Source organism: Anabrus simplex, chromosome 13 (assembly GCF_040414725.1).
Source record: "Anabrus simplex isolate iqAnaSimp1 chromosome 13, ASM4041472v1, whole genome shotgun sequence".
Lineage (NCBI taxonomy): Eukaryota > Metazoa > Arthropoda > Insecta > Orthoptera > Tettigoniidae > Anabrus > Anabrus simplex.
Genome location: NC_090277.1, coordinates 72,043,632 through 72,067,244, shown reverse-complemented (window position 1 = coordinate 72,067,244; position 23,613 = coordinate 72,043,632). Strand labels below are relative to the sequence as shown.

The following is a 23,613-nucleotide window of genomic DNA, read 5'->3' as shown; positions in this document are numbered from 1 at the left end:
TTGAATGAAGGGCTATGTCCATGAAATCCAATCAGCCGAAGGGCCTTGGCATTTCAAGGGACTGTTGGGTCATGAGGTTTATAATTTTGTCGATGTGATTTGAGTGGGCGAAGTGTGCTGTTTTACAGTCACTAATTGGAGAGCGAAAATTACGCACCGTCCGTTTTTCTTGTCATCCAGGAAAGCGTTTTGTACACAAGCAAGGAACGCAACGGTGTGGAACATTTTGACAGGACTAACAACCTTGGAGCACAGGAATATGATGTTAACTTAACCGGTTTATAGCAGTTTCTCGTATGTATTGGGATTCATTATAACAGAGAAGGTCGTCACTGGCTTATTCCCAAGGCGGCCGCATTTTTCAATCTCGTTCATGTATCGGGGAGTTTTAAAATGAAGTGTTATGTACCGGTGATTCAAAATTCCATATATAACTTGCAAAACTACACAAGCATACGTCTTTCAAGTGTCTGCATTGAAACATTTACAGCTAGAAGTCTGACCTATTTGTTTGTATTTCCAGGAAGTGTACATCCAGTAAATGGGGGTGGTCCCACTTCCCGAGAGGGGTGACAAGCCATCCACCCTCCACTGTGCTCCAGTTTCTTCACATCCCTCCTCGCAATCCCTCTTCCCCCATTGTATTCTCTCTCTCTATATATGATGACGGATATCGATATGCCGGGGAGTTCTCAGTTACAATTCTGCGCTCTTAATGCTCCAAAGATTGGCTGAGAACTAGTGATTTCAACTCTGAGCGAGAATTACATGAAATACCAGGATTTTAAATAAATGTGGTGCTGAGTGTGTTTTCAAGACAGATATAGCAAGACGTGTGCAAGGGTAAGTCAAAATATCAGCTTAAAACACTCAGTGTATTTCGTAAAATAATAATACGTGTGGTAGTGTACATTGGTGTTAATGTAGTATCCAAAGGTGTGAAGAAAATGTTTCCGTCTGAGGGCGCTGCTACAGTGGACATGCAACGTAGCCCGACTCCGATGCGGGTATACAAACACGGACATGTAGGCAAACGGATTAATGTGGCAGTCGTGTCGTGCCGGGGTGTGTGCGTTAAATACGGCTACGTGAACTATGGCGACGTCCAAACAGGACCAACGTTCCGTTATTCTGTTCTTTGTTGCCGAAGGACAAACACCGGTGGACTTCCATCGGAGCATGAAGACTGTGTATGGAGCAGCATGTCTGTCGAAAAGCACCGTTATAGATTGGTGCACCAAGTTCCGTACGGTTTGAGTTTGCACACAAGACGTGGGTCTAGCCTCATCCATTACGGACAACCGGCGAGCGGTGGATCCTGATCTCTCCCCATGCGATAATCACGCTTTCAGTACCTCGTAAAGGCCTTGAAGTGTCGACGGTTTCTATCGGACGAGGATGCGCAGCAGGCGGATAGGGACTTCTTCACGGTGTTTCACCTCACGGGGATCCTCAACCTGGTGCCTCAATGCTCACTGACGTCGAAAGGGTGCTTTTTGATCGCCCCTTATATTCATGAAAATCCATAGAAGGACTTGAGTTACGCAGCGTGCCTGAGCGTTAGCAGTTCGAAGACCGAAGTTATGTCCAGAAAACGGATTCCGAAATGTAGTGTAGGCCTACGAATCAAGAACACATTACTATAAATTGTCAGTGAATTCATCTCCCTTGAACAGTTTGTAAATATGAGAGAACATGTCACTACAGCCTTGACGGGCCTTGGCCAAGCAAGCGACCGCTGCTCACCAGATTACGACGTGACGCATGGTAAGCACACCGAATCGTCTCGGCCATTATTTTTAACTTTCTATAGCGGGATCCCGATACCACCGACAGGTAGCTCACGTAGACTAATTGGATTTCATGGCCATGTAAAAATAGACAGTTCTAGCCCTTCAAGCAACTCAATGTTGAAAACATCCTGGCGATGTGAGCTAGAATTTTAGGTAAATAAACTATATTTAGGTATGAGAATATATTCTCCACATACTCCTAAAATGACAATCCTTTCATTAATCATCGCTATCCGGTCGATTAGATTAGCCGTTTGCCTTTTTTCTACCACTACAAGTGCTAATGTCAGTCAGAGCATTGTTTCACTTAAGCACCATTACGATCGCTAATGTGAGTCAATGTAGAGTTTCACTTAAGCACCACTACGAGCGCTAATGTAAGTCAATGTAGAGTTTCACTTAAGCCCTTATAACTACATTCAATGCGGACATTATTCAAAAAAATTGAAAAAACACGCCTGAGGTTACTGAACTAGGGAACACATTACAGATTGAATTTATGTAAATAAGTATATTTGGCTACGATCTGAATAAAAAGGAAAGCGACGAGCTCGATAGCTGCAGTCGCTTAAGTGCAGCCAGTATCCAGTATTCGGGAGATAGTGGGTTCAAACCCCACTGTCGACAGCCCTGAAGATGGTTTTCCGTGGTTTCCCATTTTCACACCAGGCAAATGCTGGGGCTGTACCTTAATTGATACCATGGTCGCTTCCTTCCAACTCCTAGGCCTTTCCTATCCCATCGTCGCCATAAGACCTATCTGCGTCGGTGTGACGTAAAGCCACCAGGAAAATTGTTATTAGGAAGTGAAGACTAGCCCGCTCTTCTATACCGTAGTGAGAGTAATATAAATACTAGGCGTCTTGACGGGCCGTGCCCTTCATGTTCACGCAGAACTCATTTCATAGCGGTTATGCGGTATAGACTATACTTGTTAGTGGCTTCAGTAAGTGTGCGTTGTAGCTTCTTACTGCACAAACGTCCCATCTCTACTTATCAGGCTGGAGGTGAAATGGTAATTAACAGTGTACGCTCATGAATGCCGAGACATATTCCTATGGCTCACATACTCATGATAAACGTTGCTAGAATTTGATGAGCAGATGTTTATCTGACAGTTCCATGTTCTCCCGCGGGTGTAGCAGCGCTTGATCCCCCTCGTTACAACCAGCTTACTCTGCCTTTGAATTCTTTACAGGGATTACGAAGAGCCTGCACTCTTGATCGTTCTAAAATATGGGCACGGACTTTGTGACATGAGTTGTGTATCTATTCTGAATTGACGTCCAAAATATAATCGTTAACACTATTCAGTCCCGATCTTGGCTATCTGGGTTCGATTGGTATCCCTGTCAAATATTCAAGTTTAGTAAGGCTGATCAAATGTGGTAAAAACGTACATACAGGCATGCCACTTCTACCTGAAAATAAATGGTTTACTAACTCGCGTGATTGTCACTACCATGTTATTCTAGTCATCAGTCCGTAGGAGCCCTCCATGCCACCCTATCCTGTGCTAACCTTCTCATTTCTACGTAACTATTGCATCTTACATCTATTCTTATCCGCTTGTCATATTCATACCCTGTTCTATAGCTACCGTTCTTACCGCCTACACTTCACAAACAACAAATGAACAATTCCTGGGTGTCTGAGGATGGGTTCTATCGTTCTGTGTCTTCTTCTCGTCAAATTTAGCCAAATCGATATCCTCTCACCAATTCGATTCAGTATCTCTTCATTCGTGATTCAATCTATCCATCTCACCATCATTCTTCCGTAACACCACATTTCAAAAGCTTCTATTCCCTCTCTTTCTGAGCTAGTTATCATCCATGTTTCACTTCTATACAATGCCACACTCCAGTCTTCAAAAACATCTTTCTAATTCCTATATCAGTGTTCGAAGTGAGCAAATTTCTTTTCTTAAGAAAGCTCTTCCTTGCTTGTGCTAGTCTACATTTTATGTTCTCCTTACTTCTGCCATCGTTAACACTAGTCATCTACTTCCTTTAAGACTTCATTTCCTAATGTGGTAGTTGCATCACCAGACTTCGTACGACTGCATGCCATTACTTTGTTCGGGATTTATTTATTTTCATTTTGTACTCTTTACCCAAGACTCTGTCAATATCATTCAACAATTCTTGCAGATTTTCTCCAGACTCCGATAGATTAATAACATAATCGGAAAATCTAAAAGATTTTATTTTTTCTTCTTGGATTGTGATTCCTTGTCCAAATTCCTCTTTGATTTCCTTTATCGCCTGTTGTATGTAAATATTGATAAGGACACAGGACAAACTGCTGCCTTCAATCACTCGTTTCTAGATTGCTCATGGCCTTCGATTTGTACCAGTGCTGACTGATTTTTGTACAGATTGTAAATAATTATTCGTCCTCGGTATCAGATTCCGATCAGGTTCAGAATCTCAGATAGCTTGGTCCAATCAACATCATATGTCTTAGTCTGATCCTCTAAGATCAGTTGTTGCTAATGCTATGGGAATTTTAGAGGACTGTTTCCCGACGTTTACGCGTATCTATGGATTGTACTGTACGGCGGGCTACATAACCCTAACAACGTTAAGTAATATTCTGTTCGAATTTATAACATTTGACATCCGAATTTATTTTGATTTATTTATTTATTTATTTATTTATTTATTTATTTATTTATTTATTTATTTATTTATTCCTTGTGTTGTGGCGTGGCTTAGGATGTAGAACCTCCTTCTATGCCAAACCATAATTCACTTCTCTAATTTAATATACACTCTAAAATTACCAACATTGGATAATTTATCGTAAACTGATTGGGAAAGCTTATCATCTAGCTCCTAGGGTTAATATTTATGTGAAGAAAGTAAATTATCTTACTACATGCGGTATGGACCATGTTCTTGTACGTGAATAATATTTGAAACACACCTCATTTTTAATAAGCTGTGCTCTTGGAATATCTCCAATTTTAGCCGGCAGGAAATCCTACGGGCGGATATTAGGAATAACTGTAGCTGGCCGTGCAATTTAGCAGGGGTTTGTTAATGACATTGTTTGGTGATTATTTCTGGAGGACCGTTACCGAAGATCATTTCTCGGGTAATCCGGGGTTTCACTCCTAACTTCACTATGAATCACTAACACGGCGTGTGAATTCCGTCTCTGTCCTAAATACAGCAAATACAGCTGAAGGAGAAGAGGGTGAGGAAGAAGAATTGTAGGACCGTTCCGTATCTTTTCTCTGCTTGTTCTTCTATGTTCCTTAGAAAGGAGAAGTAGAAGCACATAACAAAGAAGAAGAAGAAGAAGAGAGGAAAAGGAAGAATGACAATTTTAAGACCCTCCTGTATATTTTCCTCTTCTTTTTTCAATCTTTCTTATGAACGAGAAGTAGAAAAGGAGAAGAGAAAAGGAGGAGGAGGAGGAGGAGGAGGAGGAGGAAGAGCAATTTTAAGACCCTCCCGTATCTTTTCTCTTCTTATTCTTCAACTGAAGGAGAATGATTCTATTGGTTTGACGTCCCAGTAACTACATTTACGATTTTCGGAGACGCCAAGGTGCCGAAATTTAGTCCCGTAGGAGTTCTTTTACGTGCCAGTAAATGAGACTGATGTATTTGAGAACCTTCAAATACCACCGGACTGAGGCAGGATCAAACCTGCCAAGTTGGGGTCAGAAAGCCTGCGCCTCAAGCGCCTGAGCCACTCAGCACGGCCCCATTACGAGGAGGAAGAAGAAGAAGAAGAAGAAGAAGGAGGAGGAATTTCCCCGTATTTGTTCTTCTTCTCCTTATTATTGTTATCGTAGTTGTTAAGCTCTATGTCGTACGGACAAGGAAGGACAAGAAGAAGAGGAGGTGAAAGGACAATTTTAAGACCTTCCCGTATCTTCGACCTTGGTGCAATGGCAATGTGTTGGTTTATAAAGTGGATACGTGCGTTTGCTGTTGAAACTGTTTTGTAGACTTTGTATGAGTAATTTCTTTATTTGAAATGGGAGAAGAGTGTATCGTTGGCAATTTTTGTTGGGCGTTCAGATCAAGTTAGAATTATATCAGTAATGTGGGCAAGATTCTTCACGGGGTCCTTCCTGGAACATGATCGCAATTTGGGGCCGATAATGTGACATATATGAACGTGAGTACAGAGCGTCTTCACAAGTAATAAATGTGTTTTCCTCTTTCTTGTGTTCCAGGCGAACGAGTGAGGCTCGCTAGTTGGCGATGTGGCCGGTGATCTTGGTAGCGGCGCCCCTGTTGCTGACGCCCGTCGTCTGTGAGCGATTTGTCCTGGGCTACATAACCGGTAGTAAGAGTCATCCACTTAGCTATATACCATCTCTCTCGCTCTCACTACCCTTCAAGGAATGGGAAGGAATAGTTAAAGAAAGAGCGAATATGGAATAGGGATGGAATCGAGTACCTGGCCATGAGTATCTAGGGATAAAGGAAACATTTTGTTGAATGAATTGCAATACACGAGGGGGTAGATCACTTCAAATTGTTCGATGGTCAGATACTATTTTCAAAAGTTGTTTTTGCGGCACATTCAAGATAGGTGTGTATGTGCTGAACACTTTAAGATCATCATTTTATGTAGAATAACAAACAATATAATCTATAAAATGTAGGTTTCAAGGAATTTCTACAAATGTTGCTAATATCAGATGGGATAATGTTTACAAATTACTGTAGGTCTAACACTAGTTATTTTAATATCTGTCATGTAAATAACACGTTCAATAGACTGAAGTGTGATTAAATAACAAAATTATTTATAATATGAAATTATTAATAAACAGCCCAAACAAGAGTATCCAGTTCCTTTGTATCAATACCAGAAAAAGGTTCGTAGTTTTTAGGCAGTAATATGTTGGAATGCAGACTAATTTGATCAGTGGTAAGTGTGGACCAGTCCGCCTTTCCGGTATGTAGCGAGAGTAACATACATTCTTGGGGACTGATGGGGCTTTCCCCTAATATTTATGCAAAACGCATAACTAGGGGCCGGATTTATAAACTTTCATTTTAAGTTTCTTTTATGCTCAAAATAGGTCTCTTTAGGTTTTGTTTCGTGGATGCGACCACTGATGTCGCCGGGTTGGTTAACACGTCCAAACACCTGGCATAGACGAAAGTTAGAGCTATCCACAGGATTGCCAACTGTGAAAAAATATAACTGTAGCAGCTAGACTCATTTCTACTATCCACAGCAGCTATGAGCGCGGGTGCTGATTTATGCTACGCAAGACGGGAATCATAAGTACAGTTCACTAAATATACTAAGGTATTGGAGAGCAGTTCTTAGGTTAGTTACTTTCTGGAAGCAGAACACTACTCGATCACCCGTAGCAACGTTTCTATCTGTAAACTAGGCATTGTTTCGCTGTACAACAATTAAGGTTGCATCAATCACGCACTTTCTGTGGGTGACTGAAGTAGTGGTGAACATTATTAATTCGAACAAGGCAAAACAGCTATTTAGGTAATAATCATAGTGGCGTGTGGCCTCGTGCAAGTCTCCTGATTTGACTCCCGTAGGCGACCTGCGCGTCGTGATGAGGATGAAATGATGATGGAGACGGCACACTGTGCCAGGTGAAATAACCAATTATCGTTAAAATTCCCGAAGCTGCCGGGAATCGAACTTGGGATCCCTGTGACCAAAGACCTGCACGCTAACCATTTATCCATGGAGGCGGACAGCTATTTAGGTTATTTTAGATACCAATCCCTCTTTTAGGTATTTTAGGCACTATTAAATTTACATATTCTGCTTCAGAAAGTGTGAAACGAATATATATCTTGAAATTTGTTAATGAAATAGTGAGGAGAAAATTGGTTAAAACCTAAAAATTTGGGCCCTACTCATAACATAACAGTTGTTCAGTCTAAAGTATACTTGTTACTTGCTTCAGTAAGTTTGCATTCTTAACTACTACTGCCTAAACACCTGGGCTCTAATTACGATCTACTGGTTTCCAACGTTATCCCAATAAATTCGAAACAAGGTCTTTATCAAACCTGTATGGCTATTCTTTTGCAAACTACACTTTTAGATTATCTACTTTAGAGTGCTCGTGATAAAGTTGCGAAGGATATATTACCTTATCCTCTCTGCACTACAATCTTCTTTCTACACCGAATAATGCTCTCATTAAATTATTACGTTCTCCACAAGAGCCGAGTGGACTGCTGTACGACGTAGTCAGCCAGCACTACGATTGTGAACGAAGTTTTGCATAACACTGACAGTCTGCCTCTACGCAATCCTTGCCAAATAGACGTAGTGAGGGCTAAGGGATTCCGATTGTAGCTACTTCAAGTTAGAAATGTTTTGTTCTGAGGGACCACACATTCAGTGCATAATGTCGTCTCTGTCAAAAGATATCGAAATTATGCAGTTCCTCTGGTCATTTCTTTGTGGCGTCTCCATCACATGTGACCTGTTAATACTGGAGGTTGGTTTTTGTGGTGTTACATTTTGTTATGAAAGTAGCAAGCAATGTTTTTACCGATGTTTTCATTTAGATTTCTTGCTGAAGTGTAGAAGTGCACATTTTTGTCGTTGAAGTGTAGACAAACTCTTTGTATTAACTGGACAGCATAGCATTGTTGTACTCCGGGGTTCTACGAATTTTCAACCGACAATTTTGTGTGCCAAGAAGTGTTGATTTTCCTTTACATACATACGTTGAGTTTTCGTCTGCTTTAGAGTGTGTACTGTCAGATATATTAAACTAGTATTAACATATATTCTACAATTATTATAACTTTTAATCTGAGGAGTACCCTGCTAAAGATATCAGATCGATGTACCCGCTTTCGGTTACCTGCTTGTTTTTACTGCTTTAGACACTACGCTACGGAGCTCGATAGCTGCAGTCGTTTAAGTGCGGCCACAATCCAGTATTCGGGAGATAGTGGGTTCGAGTCCCACTGTCGGCAGCCCTGAAGATGGTTTTCAGCGTTTACCCATTTTCACACCAGGCAAATGCTGGGGCTGTACCTTCATTAACGCCACGGCCGCTTCCTTCCAACTCCTAGGCCTTTCCTATCCCATCGTCGCCATAAGACCTATCTGTGTCGGTGCGACGCAAAAGCACTAGCAAAAAAAGAACCCCAGTAATGTAAATGTGGTGGCGATCCCGGTGTACGACTGTGATGGCGTTATCCGAGTCTTAAATCATACAGTACCCAAAAGGCGACAGACCTCTCTATTCGTCCCATACAGTGAACGGGTTGTCTAGGGGAATGTTGGGGCTTGAATATCGTTGGGAACGGATTTTACACGATGGTGGGTACTATATTGACGTACAAAAATGCTATAGGTATCTCTTTTGTATCGTTTAGTTGCCACTAATAAAGAAAGGCCATCGTAAATATTTGATATTATGCATGTGCTTCGCTTAAGCTAATTCTCACTGTTATTAAGTCACTCTAGGCCATAAATATATTGATCCAAATATAATTGGTATTCCGCAGCCCTCACTACGATTCTGTAAGCAAGGATTGCAGGATCGACAGGGGCAGAGTGTCTTCATTATGCAAAACTTCGTTCACAATCGTATTGCTGGCTGACTATACGCTTAAAAACCACATTGTATTTTATAAAGATTTATTTCCTCTACAGATTGTTAAAATTTGGCGCGCTAATACGTTTACGATATTGTTGACGGATTTTCAAAAGCAAATTGCTAGCCTACGGTTTAAGTCCGGGATCAGTGGCGGATCGTGGACAGAATAACTCAGAGAGCGATCCGTCGCCATCTGCATGCAGAGGAGATTAAATGTGTAACGTGGGAGATTCGGGCCGGCATGACGAGGTACCCCGTATGCAAAATTTATTGACGCTTCGCAGTTGAAAAAGTAGGGCAATGGAAAAACGAATTACCTCTCATCAGAGCGACTTAGTGATTTGTGGGTAAATCTGAAATGTCGTTGATGAGCTTATGATTACACTGATATGGAGAAAATTGCAGAAAAGCTTCAAATATCTCATAAATTCCGCATTCAGTTCATTTTCAGTCTGAAATGTCGTCAACGTTTCTTAACCAAGTGTCAACGCTAAACCTGCACATAAGTACAGTCGTTCAAAAAGAAATGTGCACGTGGTGTCGTATAAGTTTCTCCTAGCTAAACATTTGTCAGTAACAATTGAATCTATCGGCATGGTTATTATCTACATGGAAGGTGAAGTATGTTTTGATATTAATTAACATTCTGATTAAAATATTAAATATCAAGATCCAGCTATAATTGGAATGCCGAAGCCCTCACTACGTCTGTGTAACAAGGATTGCATGTTAGACAGGGGCACACGATAATTCTTTATACTTCTTTGACCAACTATTCTTGTGTACCGCAGTATCTAGCATTCAGATTTATCAGTCTCTCAGAGACTCATCTTCTGAACATTCTGCACACAACAACTAACAATACACCTACTCCTGGAACTCCAGAGTTTGATGTACAAGTTGTCATTCAGTAACCGATGTATTGAATATTCCATTGTGTTTGGATAATATTAGATCCCGGTATGAACTATCATCTACCCGCTCTTCTCTAGTCTAGTGAGAGTAATATAAGTTGTAGGGGTTCTAATAAGCCGGGACCCTAATATTTATGCAAATCTCATAGCAGAACAGTTGTCCGGGTAGAGTATACTTGTTATTTTCTTTAGTATGTTTGTGTTCTGACCTATTACAGACAAAATATCCAGGCTCTAATTATTATTACTATTATTAACAATACAAAACGGTTATTATTTTGTAGGTTTAAGGAAATATTTCCTAGTAACTGGAAGTAGTATTAGTTTCGTGTGAAGACTGTAAGAGAACGCTTCACAGCCTTAACTACACCTAGCGAAAGTTGAAAACACGTAAAAATTAATGAATCACTCCTGCTTAAGCGATGGGCGTTCAGGGGACTAGTATTCAGTACTAGGCACAATAGGTAGCGAAACCATTTTTCACAGGGTCATCCTGATGCTGAGCAGTACACTCATAAGAAATTGACTGGCTTTAGGTACGTCTCACTATTTTACGGTTTTAGGAGATGCTGAGGTGCCGAAATTTTGTCCTTGTGGAGTTTATTTACGTGTCGGCAAATGTACCGACATGAGGCTGACGTATTTGAGCGGCTTCAAATACCACAGGACTGATCCGGGATCGAACCTGCCAAGTTGGGCTCACAAAAAGCCCACGCCTTTAACGTCTGAGTTCAGTCTTTGAGGTCAGACTGGTACAGACATTAGAAACAAATACCATGTTTGAATTATTTAGGTAGGTGCTCTTTAAGGCCGTTTACAGGGCACCTGTATGGACTTAATCTTCTTCTCTTTCTACCGCTTTTCCTACATGTGTGGGGTCGCGGGTGCGAACCGTGTCGCACATGTGGATTTGGCCCTGTTTTACGGCCAGATGCACTTCCTGACGCCAATCATATATGGAGGGATATAATCACTATTTCGTGTTTCTGTGGTGGTTGATAGTGTTAGTGTGCTGTGTGAAAATGTAGAACAAAGTGTTGGGACAAACACAAATGCCCAGTCCCCGGGCCTGATGAACTAATCAGAGGCGATTAAAATCCCCGACCCGGCCGGGAATCGAACCCTGGACCCTCCGAACGGAAGGCCTCAACGTTGACCATTCAGCCAATGAGTCGCACTTGTATGGACTTCGTGTTACCTAAGAAATTTTCCTGACGCTGATACTAAAAGATGTAGTCCACGTCAAACGAAAACCAAACCCCTTGGCGCAACAGCTATTGAATTGTCCTGGCCTACGAAGCGGCTGCTGCTCGACTCAAAGGACTGCAGATTAAGAGGTGATACGTGTTCAGCGCAACGAATTTTCTCGGCCGTAATTCTCGGCTTTCTAGTTCAAGGCCGCTATCTCACAGTCATCCTCAACCGTTTTGGTTTAGGCTTAGTGGACTTTGACCCGTACCTCGGATACGGGTAAAGATTTTGGAACTGGTTTGGAATCGAAACCGAGGCCTCTGGGTAACAGGCAGGCACGGTACACTAGACTGTCCAGCATTCCACGTCCAGTAGGACAAAAGACCTGCAACGAGTGAATATGTTTCTTTTAACAAGTTCAAAAATCTTAAGATATGTAGAAATGTGTCCAAATAAAGATCATGTCAAAATAATTATCATTACTGTTATCGTGTTCACAAATAACTTCGTTAAAATCATTATATAATATTATTTTTTCATAATTTTCGACGACCCTATTTCAGTTTTCCTCAGATAAAGAAAATTAGGTTTTTTTCACGTGTGTGATGTTGGCTTTTTGATTATAGGTTATATAAACCACGCGGTTTGTTGACAATAGTTATAAGGTTAATTTTATTTTGTTTTCCAAATGCAAAAGTATCTGAATACACCAATACATTTAGTTTCGCAAGTTGTGTTGTCAGATTTATGGGACAAGAGGATATAATTAAAGAATTGCACTGGAAGTGCCTTTATTCACTTGAAAAGTTGTGGATTCTCTCGGAGGCAACAATGTGTATTATATCTCTAGATCCCGGATTTTTAGGCGTTGGTAAGTCGGAATGCAAACTAATTAGGCTATTAGGGAAGTCGTCTATCCTGATATTTCGTAACGTAATTTCTTGGGGGTTCTGATGGACCGTACCCCTACTGTCTCTGCAAAGCTCCTAGCATAACCGTTGTGCAGGTTAGACTATAGGCCTACTTGTTACGGTAACCTGTTATTGCCTAAACGTCTAGGCTGTATATATTGTGGCAAGGTTGATCTCCGACAAGAAGAATGTACTGTAGCTACTGACCAAGCGGGTATTACACTGAAGTGCGCAGAAATGGTAATCTCCTGTCGACTACGGTTGCATACGTTAAGGTGCAAGTTACGAAAACTAAACAAATGAATTCACTTTAACAGCTTTATATGAAAAGACGCAAAGTTTTGTAAACGCAGTTTGTATCATACTCTGAAGAGGAATCGAAGCTGATATTCAAAACATTTTAACGTGGGGAAGTAGGTCAAATGCAATAAATGTGTTTACAGAACATGTTACTAAACAACTGATCTCATAAGATACTTATTGTTAATTCTTCTTCGTCTTTTTCCTCTTTCTTTACGGCCTCTGTAGGAGCGCGGTCAGCTTTGTTATGGTTTGAGTTTTCTTCTTCTCGTGGAAGAACCTCTTCGTCTTCTCTATCTCTCCTTGGGTCCCGTTCTTCAGCTGATATTTTCAGTATCCTCTTCCCTTGTCTCTCATCGCCCTCTAGTCATTCCCTAAGTGTCCATTGCATCCTGTATAGTATTATCCTTTTAACTGTAAATAAATTGAAGTCCAGTCTTCAATATCTTTTTAAAATTATATTTCTGTACAAATGTAAGTGTTGGAAATATATTTATATTGAATACCAAGCCCGAAGTTTCGTTGGATTCTCTAAACATCTCCGCCATCAGCTCTCATCCATATCTTTTGTTTTTCTGAACAGGGCTGCTAGAGAAATGAGGAGTAAGGTGGCTGGATATTGGTTTCCTCACCATTTCACAGTTTCCAATTACATTTCAGTCTGTGAAGCCCACCAGCCGACCTTATGGAGGACAGTTTTACATCATTCGTAACAGGGACTGACTTTGTATCTTCCATCATCAGAACTGCGAAAGCACTGAAGGCCAGAAATAACACCCCTGCATTGCCCATTTCTTGATTGACACCGGGTCTGAAAACCTTACGTAGAGCTACATGAAAATGATTTTAAATTGTTATTCTGTTTCACCTTGGTAAGGTCACACTCAATCAATTATATACCTACAAAATGAACCATATTTTCAGTGAAGGTTTACTTCAACTGCAAGGTTGAATGAGTTAGTAAATTCGCTCACCATCCGAGCTCTATCATTTGAATGACTGCAGTGATTTATGTTTGTAGGGCGAACTGTTGCTATAAATTTCCTCTGCTCAATATAACGGCGGTGGATTGACAGGTGTATTATTCCTCACCAGCGAAACCCTACTGCACATAACTAGACCCAGTAATACATTACACTGCAAACTAATTTGGTTATTGGGAGCTGAGTGGCTCAGACGGCCTTCTGACCCCAACTTGGCTCAATACCGTGCTCAGATACATGATCCTCGTGTCGGTAGATTTACTGGTACGTAAAAGGACTCCGTAAACTACGAAGACTACGCAAACTGGTGATAGGCAGAACAGTGAAGGTGATGGATTGACCATTCGTTTCTAAATTCTTGAACAGCTCAGCTCATGCGTAAGTCGTCAAATTTTGGCCACTGTAACGTAAATTATTCTTTACGAATATCCTTACGTGATTTCTATCTCAAAAGTGTCACAACCGTTTGTTTAAGGAGTTTATTAGACTCAAGCCTTTTTTTTTTCTGGCCAGCCGTTCACACTCGAATTGCTACACATTAACTTCCACTTTCAGTACAAGAACGTGATGTAAATAGATTTCTTGTAATGTTAAAGAAAATCCTTCCCGCTGCAAATATTTAGCAGTCCAGCTTCTCTTCAAAGTTTACAGAGATTGAAAAATTCTTAAAGATACAACGTTATGACGTCTTCTGTATGTCTTCTAGCATTTCCCCAATTAGTCGCCACTATATACTCAGTTTTACGACCGGATGACCTTCCTGACGGGAATCTTATGTGTATTTCTGGTAGTTTGTTGTATGTACAGTAGATGACGGGAAGTTCCTTAATGATCAAAAGAACACCCGCGTATCTAGCCAGGGGAATGAACCACACGGAGTTAAATTCGCCGACCTGACCAGGAATCGAATCCCCAGCTCTCTGGGCTTAATTCACTATGCTGGGCATTCATCCAAGGAGTCGGTTAATTACTTAATTATTCTAAGAAGTTGTTGTCATGGCTTTTATTTTACGCTGAGGGGTATTGTTAAGACTTTTTACCAATATATAAAGTTAGAGCGGGCTGCGAAAGGGCACAGAGGCGACTGCTGAGTGCTAGGATGTTATCACAGCCCGCTGCGCCTAGCTCGCCATTACGTGATTTATATTTGCTCACTAAAAAAATAGACTTCTCACTCGTATATTTTCTCCACTACACGGGAAAACAGAACGTGGATATGTTTTTTAGCTTAGAAGAAGAGAGGGCGAGTACAGACATACTGAGTTGCGATAAATAGAAAGAGAAATGTTAATAGAATCACAAGGGTCAAGAAGTGTGAGAAATTTAACCTCATAAATATACAGTAATATGAATTGTATTATTATTATTATTATTATTATTATTATTATTATTATTATTATTATTGAACCGGGACAAGGAACACCCTAAAACAAACACCCGAATTCAAGAACAAGAACAAACACTACTTACCTTGCCCGCAGTGAATAATTAAATACAATGTGGAATGGACCCATAAATTAGTTAGAGATATAAGGCCAGAACTCAAAATGAAAATTGACACTTAACAAATTGCTATTCATGGTCAGTATAACAAATGATAAGATGATTAGACACGACCTTCTTAAGGTGGAAACAAAATATTTAATGATTAATAATAAAAATCAAACCACAGTGAATCAAACTGGGAGATGTTTCAAAATTTCACAGTGTTTACTGGAGATTTAAAAAAAATGTATGCATAACAGAAAGCAACTCTTACATAAATCTGGAATACTGGCCAGTAACACAGTAATTGGATCCAATATAGTGATCTTAATTAAAGTTGAAATTTGTTTCAACCTAATTAACCTTCACCTTAAAAAGGTTAAATAATATTCTAGTTACAAGTTCAAATCAAATGTGCAGTTAAAAAAAAACACAATGGAAATTGAAACCAATCTCAATACAACTAAGCGTCAAATTAAATAATTAAATATTCCCGGATAAAATCACATGTATATATGTATGTTCAGTCTTCAGCTCTAAGGCTGGTTGTATCCTCAACAGCTCTGCCATTAGCTGTCATAGATGGCCTAGGCATCACTGAAGAGCGTACTAGGGAAATGAGGAGTGAGGTAGTTTCTCATTGCTTTCCTCACTGAGCCAAAAGTTGCAATCACATATCAGTCTGCCGAGCCCACTGAAATGCTTGCACCAACCGACCGTATAGCCAACATTTTCGAACCATTCATAGCAGCGACTGGCTGCAATTACTAGCATCACTCATACCTCAGTCATATTGTCAAAGCCGAGGATAAGACAGAGTCCAATGAAAGTAAAAAATGTTCTAGTCTATTCCAGAAGACATAGTGCACCGTAAACACTAGGTCCCGTCAGCAAAGGCAAAATAATCACATAATGTAAAGAAAATATGAATTTTCCACCCAAGCTGCAGAAACAAAACACACAAGAAAGGCAATGATGTTCCCCAAGCCAAACTACTACTAACAACAACTCTATATATACCATGTTATAATAATAATAATAATAATAATAATAATAATAATAATAATAATAATAATAATAATAATAATAATAATCTGTCGTCGCCAGAAATGCCTGTTTCTACCCCACCTGCAAAAGAGATGAATATGGCCATGTGGAAGCAAAAACCTCTTCACGGGAAATACCCCCATGAACTGGATCAGCCTCATATCGACAAACCTGCGTCGCACGCTTGGCTGACCTACTCCGGTCTTTTCCCAGAAACAGAAGGATTTGTTCTGGCCATCCAAGATCAAGTAATTGCTACACGGAACTACCGTAGATTTATCATGAATGATCCAACAGTTGTCTCAGACAACTGCCGCCGCTGTTCCAGAACTACAGAGAGCATACAGCACATCATCTCTGGTTGCCCACACTTGGCCAACACCGATTATAAGCACCGACATGATCAGGTAGCAAAAATCATTCACCTGAACCTTTCTGTAAAATGTGGATTTCTTCAGTCATCAACTGCATATTGGAAATATACACCTCCACCCATTCTCGAAAACTCTTCATATAAACTACTTTGGGACCGAGAAGCCATAACCGATGTCACGCTCAGCAACAATAGGCCAGATATTATTCTAATCGATAGTAATATCATGTACCGGTGTTATTAAACCTGCATCATCACACATACGTAGAACTACAGAAAGCCACCCTCCTGAGCACTTGCCACATTGTGAGAAATTTCTTAGGAACGACTTTTCCTCTGACTCACGCCAAGCAGCATGAAGTTCCAGGGCGCAGTTCCAGTAATACTGAAGAACAGATTCCCAAAACGGGGACATAAGAAGTCTGAAGTCGTTTGTATTTATTGTATAAAATGTATATGTTGTAATTATTTCTGTTGTAAATATTTGTACATATATGTACCTCTAGTTTCATAATCACGAGGGTGACTCCTTGCTTAGGCCGAGTCAGCCCATTATGTTACTGGCACAAGCCGAGCCTTCCTAAATTGATAATAATAATAATAATAATAATAATAATAATAATAATAATAATAATAATAATAATAATAATAATAATAATAATAATAAGAGAAATGCATTAAACAGATTGGTTTTAAATTCTTTAGATTCTTGGGGTCAAGATCATCTAATTTAACAGAGGACAAAATATCCGTTATAGAATTTAACATCAGTTATTATTGGCCAGCACTATGGTGTGGTGTAGAGGTAGCGTATATGCCTCTTATTACAAGGCCCTCGGTTCGTTTCCCAGCTATCTCAAGGATTATTTCTGGACTGAGGGCTGAGGTTCCTCTGTGGGTGGGGCTATAGAATAACACCCACGGCATCACCTGCCTGTCGTAAGAGGCGATTAAAAGGGGCTCCAGGGGCTCTGAACTTTGGAGCGTGGTTTGGTGACCACGGGATCCTTATCTGAGTCTTGGCGTTGCTTCCAATTACTTGTGCCAGGCTCCTGAGTTTCATCAATCCTGTCCGACTTCCCTTGATCAATTCTTGTTCTTTTCCGACCCCGATGGTATTAGTGCACTCGAGGCCTAGGGAGTTTTTCATTTTCACGCCCTTCGTGGCCTTTGTCTTTCTTTGACCGATACCTTCATTTTTCGAAGTGTCGGATCCCTTCCATTTTTCTCTCTGATTAGTGTTAAGAGGATGGTTGCCTAGTTATACTTCATTTTAAAACAATAATCACCAGCATCTGGAGTGAGGACTAGAACGGGGTTCACTTTATGTGAGATGTTCTCAAGCTCTTAGTTCCAGGAGGAAAGCGCACAGTGAGAAGTTGTCGCTAATCTCCTCGTGGTTGTCATGGTTACAATAGTGTCGGAGATTGACCTCGTGGTTGTCATGGTTACAATAGTGTCGGAGATTGACCTCGTGGTTGTCATGGTTACACTAGTGTCGGAGATACACCTCGTGGTTGTGATGGTTACACTAGTGTCGGAGATACACCTCGTGGTTGTGATGGTTACACTAGTGTCGGAGATACACCTCGTGGTTGTGATGGTTACACTAGTGTCGGAGATTGACCTCGTGGTTGTCATGGTTACAATAGTGTCGGAGATTGACCTCGTGGTTGTCATGGTTACACTAGTGTCGGAGATACACCTCGTGGTTGTGATGGTTACACTAGTGTCGGAGATTGACCTCGTGGTTGTCATGGTTACAATAGTGTCGGAGATTGACCTCGTGATTGTGCTGGTTACACTAGTGTCGGAGATACACCTCGTGGTTGTCATGGTTACAATAGTGTCGGAGATACACCTCGTGGTTGTCATGGTTACACTAGTGTCGGAGATTGACCTCGTGGTTGTCATGGTTACACTAGTGTCGGAGATTGACCTCGTGGTTGTCATGGTTACACTAGTGTCGGAGATTGACCTCGTGGTTGTCATGGTTACAATAGTGTCGGAGATTGACCTCGTGGTTGTCATGGTTACACTAGTGTCGGAGATACACCTCGTGGTTGTGATGGTTACACTAGTGACGGAGATTGACCTCGTGGTTGTCATGGTTACAATAGTGTCGGAGATTGACCTCGTGGTTGTGCTGGTTACACTAGTGTCGGAGATACACCTCGTGGTTGTCATGGTTACAATAGTGTCGGAGATACACCTCGTGGTTGTCATGGTTACACTAGTGTCGGAGATTGACCTCGTGGTTGTCATGGTTACAATAGTGTCGGAGATTGACCTCGTGGTTGTCATGGTTACAATAGTGTCGGAGATTGACCTCGTGGTTGTGCTGGTTACACTAGTGTCGGAGATACACCTCGTGGTTGTCATGGTTACAATAGTGTCGGAGATACACCTCGTGGTTGTCATGGTTACACTAGTGTCGGAGATACACCTCGTGGTTGTCATGGTTACAATAGGGTCGAAGATTGACCTCGTGGTTGTCATGGTTACACTAGTGTCGGAGATACACCTCGTGGTTGTCATGGTTACAATAGGGTCTGAGATTGACCTCGTGGTTGTGCTGGTTACACTAGTGTCGGAGATACACCTCGTGGTTGTCATGGTTACAATAGTGTCGGAGATACACCTCGTGGTTGTCATGGTTACACTAGTGTCGGAGATACACCTCGTGGTTGTCATGGTTACAATAGGGTCGGAGATTGACCTCGTGGTTGTGCTGGTTACAATAGTGTCGGAGATTGACCTCGTGGTTGTGCTGGTTACAATAGTGTCGGAGATACACCTCGCGGTTGTGCTGGTTACAATAGTGTCGGAGATTGACCTCGTGGTTGTCATGGTTACAATAGTGTCGGAGATTGACCTCGTGGTTGTCATGGTTACAATAGTGTCGGAGATACACCTCGTGGTTGTGATGGTTACAATAGTGTCGGAGATTGACCTCGTGGTTGTGCTGGTTACAATAGGGTCGGAGATTGACCTCGTGGTTGTGCTGGTTACAATAGTGTCGGAGATTGACCTCGTGGTTGTGCTGGTTACAATAGTGTCGGAGATTGACCTCGTGGTTGTGCTGGTTACACTAGTGTCGGAAATTGAAGACAGCCCAGAAATGTATCCGTATTAAAAGTAATGCCATTGCCGTTTACCTTCCTCGCCTTTTAACACGTAATTAAATATCCACATAGCCAATTTTCTCATTAGTCAGATCTTACCTGGCATTCTCCTAATATACTACCTGGTCACGGAATTCGATGGGATCGATGGTGATCAGATAGAACTAAAACAACTAAACAACAAATCAAACTCCATGGCGCAACAGCCCCGAAGGGTCAGGGCTTATTAAGCGTCCTCTGTTCAGCCTGAAGGCCTGCAGATTAAGAGATGTCGTGCGATCACTACGACGAAACCTCTCGGCAGTTATTCTTAGTTTTCTAGACCGGGTCATCTATCTTAGTGTCAGATGGCTCCTCAAAGGCTGTGTGGAGCTCGAGCCATCCCTCTGATCCAGATAGAAGCCCCTGCCCTACCAGGAAGTCGAACCCGCCGCCTCCGGGTAAGAGGCTGGCACTGTATGCTTGCGCCATGGGGCAGCATTTTGAAACTACTTTAGACATTAATTTACTGCATTACATTGCTAAAATGTTCTACTGCAATCACTGCCCATGACCAAAAAGGTGATTACAATGTTCCTTTGAGAAAACCAGACGATCATAAATTAATATCTCTTTCAATAAAATGTGTGACGCGATGTTACCTAGCAACTGTGCTGGCTGTGATGTGAAGTACTGATGGATGACCATGACATACAGATCCATGCCCTGTGCTGATCTCAAGGTAATGTTACTAGATAACATCACGTCACACATTAACACATTTTTATGTCAAGAAAATTATCTCACGAAACACAGCCTAATGCTCACTATGATAACAGCCGCACCGAAGTGAGTATAAATCTCAACTGGCGGGTGTCTCCTGACCTTGACAGTGCACTGTTAGCGCACATTACCCCGCGCCGGATGTTTGTGTACAGCAGAAGCACTCCCGTGAACATCTGGGCTCACCAATAATGAATTTACTCGCCCATAAACAACAGATAGAACCAAAACAATCAGTACTGTGAATTATTACCGATGTATTTTATTGTGTGCTACACAAGGGGTGGTTAAAAGAAGCAGTGTCGTAGGGTTGGACGATCTAAATGAGGGATAAAGGCATTACAAATGCTATATTTAGTCTTAATTATAGATAGTTTTGACATAAACTTGTCTTATGGCTGGAGGTCAACTGAAAATTTGCGTTACGGAAGTTAGCGTCACAAAATGTCTGACGAAAGTGTATCCCTACCAACGATGCAAACAGTGATGTAAGGTGTTGTTACCTAGCAACCGTGCAGACAGCGATGTAAAGTGATGTTACCTAGCAACCGTGCAGGCTGTTATATGAAGTATTGTAACCTAGCAACCGTGCAGGCAGCGATGTGAAGTGATGTTACCTAGCAACCGTGCAGGCAGCGATGTAAAGTGATGTTACCTAGCAACCGTGCAGGCTGTGATGTGAGGTATTGTAACCTAGCAACCATGCAGGCTGTGACATAAAGTAATGTTACATAGCAACTCTGTAGGAAAAGAGAAAAGTAGTTTCTTTTTCTTCTTCTCCTTCTTGTTTGTTCAATGAATTAACAAAACATTAAAGACAAGAAACTTACAATTACATAACTATAGACCTTTCAACATATTAAAAAGCTTGTTGCTCCCTGAGCACTATGAATACAAGCTCCTAGTTTGTAACCAAACAGCAGGGTCGCCGTAATGCCTACAGTAAATTTAGGCAATCAAAAATAGAGTAAAGGTACCCAACACATGAAATACGATCCTCAAATTTGACGTCATAACAAAACGTAGGGGGGGGGGGCACAAAAGCCGAATAATACAGAGGATAAGCCTAGAAGGGAAAGAACTCCACCATAAAACAGTTATTTTAAACTGAACTCTAGTGTGTTTATGCTGGCCACTTCTTATTTTTACCAAACGTACTGGGTAGGAATGGAGTTGTAATTATTGACATTCAGTTCTCACTAGTGAAAAGATTTTATTCATATAGAATTTACGGCAATGTGTCGTGGATTTTAACATGTTTGTTTATTTTTTCTAGCTCGGGGCCCAGTGTTTACGAACGACTTAGGGGAATGTAAATGGCCTGCCCCGCTAACTTCATGACCCATTTTCTTAGGAACTACTAAATGAAGTTGAATGAAACTTTGTAAGGTTACTTAATGATTCATATAATTATTCCTGTAGTTTGATTGAAGAACATATTGTAGGACTTGGGATAGAAGATTTTCTGTTGCATTTTTTACATTTTTCTTTAAGTTTTTGTGGATTTTACTACAATTATACAAGCTATCTCTACCCTTCTATAGGAATAATATCAGAAGATTATTGAAATAAACTGTGAAAAAATCAAGAGCGTATCTTTATAGTTTCCAGGGAAAAGGGGTTATTTATTACATGTTATTTACAGGGTTACAGGGTTATTTGTCTGAAAAAGAGAAGTTACAACAGGATCATAGTACACTAGTACAACAGCAACCCACCAACTTGAGGTCAGAAGACCTGCGCTCTACAGTCTGAGCTATTCAGTCCGACCGAAACGGTGTAAAATTCCAACTTGCTTGTAATAGTCATAATTATAGTGCATAAGAGATATATCACGTTCATAACTCTAGCTGCTTAAAGTAGTACAGTCTATCAGAAATGTTAGAAACTCTATTTGAAACGCTTGTTTGTTTTCTTCTTCATATCTCCCTCTCAATCTTGAGGACTGTTTATTTGTTTCCATCCTCCACGTGCGTTGTCGTGGTTGATAGCAAGTGTTTCGCTCTGTGCAGGCTCTGAGAGACGCAAGGGTGATCGTGAATACTCCCGTCCAGGACTCACCATTTCCGGCGCCATCTCGCTGGCTACTGAGGAACTGAACAACGGTCTCCTGGCTGATCGAGGACATCAACTGGACTTCGTGGTGGCCGAGACGTACGGGGAGGAAACTACAAGCATCAGACAGACCGCGAACTTGTGGACACTCAACGTGTCTGGATACATTGGTCCGCAGGAGACGTGCGTGCATGAAGGGCGCATGGCAGCCGCCTTCAACATGCCAATGATATCTTATGTAAGTAAAACTTTCTCGAATGACTCTCTAGGTAAATAGATTCCTCATAAAGGGAGGAAAAGGAAGATCAAATGATCATTGATATGTCTCCGGTCAACGGCTGCTAATTACAGATGACCCCAGGCATAAGACATAGCGTGGACGGTTGCTTGGTAACAATACCGTACATCACTGAGTCCACGGTTTCTATGGTTTCACTTCCGTCATCATTTTTGTCGCGTCAAGTTACAAACATTTTCGGATGACCCCAGCCATAACAATGCGGGTACGGATATGCATAAATCAGACATCTTTGTAACATCTTACTGTTACAATAACATTTGTTAACACGTGTCATTAGCCTTTAACACCTACTGTGACACTCGGTCTGAATATAGACCTCTGCTCGTTTTCGCGCTGTGTTCCGTAAACGCTCAGAAACGCTCAGGATAGTGGGTCCTATCTGACAGGCGGCCTCATTTCGCTCACGAAGAATTATTTTATGAGCCAGCGGTCCATTACAGCAAAGACTTTCACTGCTTCCACAGGAAAAATGTCCGGCGGGTTCAAACTAGGAGAGCATGTGGGCCAAGAAATTGGTTCACTTGTACCTGTGATAATGAAGATGGCACAAAGACCGCAATATGTGCAAGTGCCATCATGTAAACATTATTATTATTATTATTATTATTATTATTATTATTATTATTATTATTATTATTATACATAACAAAATCACACCAACCTCAACAGAGTCGAGTAGATATCAGTAAAATACCACGTAAGGTGAAACCTTGTGTGTGGTCATTTAGAATTATTAATTACATAGAGAGAAATATATTTTTAAATGATGCCTGAAGTACGAGTATGAGTGAATGA

At 41.1% G+C, this 23,613-nt stretch overlaps 1 protein-coding gene across 1 annotated transcript in view; it reads left to right on the top strand.

The window, feature by feature from the left end:
• Positions 1-23,613, top strand: part of LOC136885014 (guanylate cyclase 32E) — a 355,176-nt gene that overhangs the window by 134,893 nt on the left and 196,670 nt on the right. Inside the window, exons 2-3 of the mRNA XM_068230059.1 lie at positions 5,991-6,100; positions 22,475-22,755. Of these exons, the coding sequence (XP_068086160.1) occupies positions 6,019-6,100; positions 22,475-22,755 (363 nt within the window). The 5' untranslated portion in view covers positions 5,991-6,018. The remainder of the gene's footprint in view (positions 1-5,990; positions 6,101-22,474; positions 22,756-23,613) is intronic.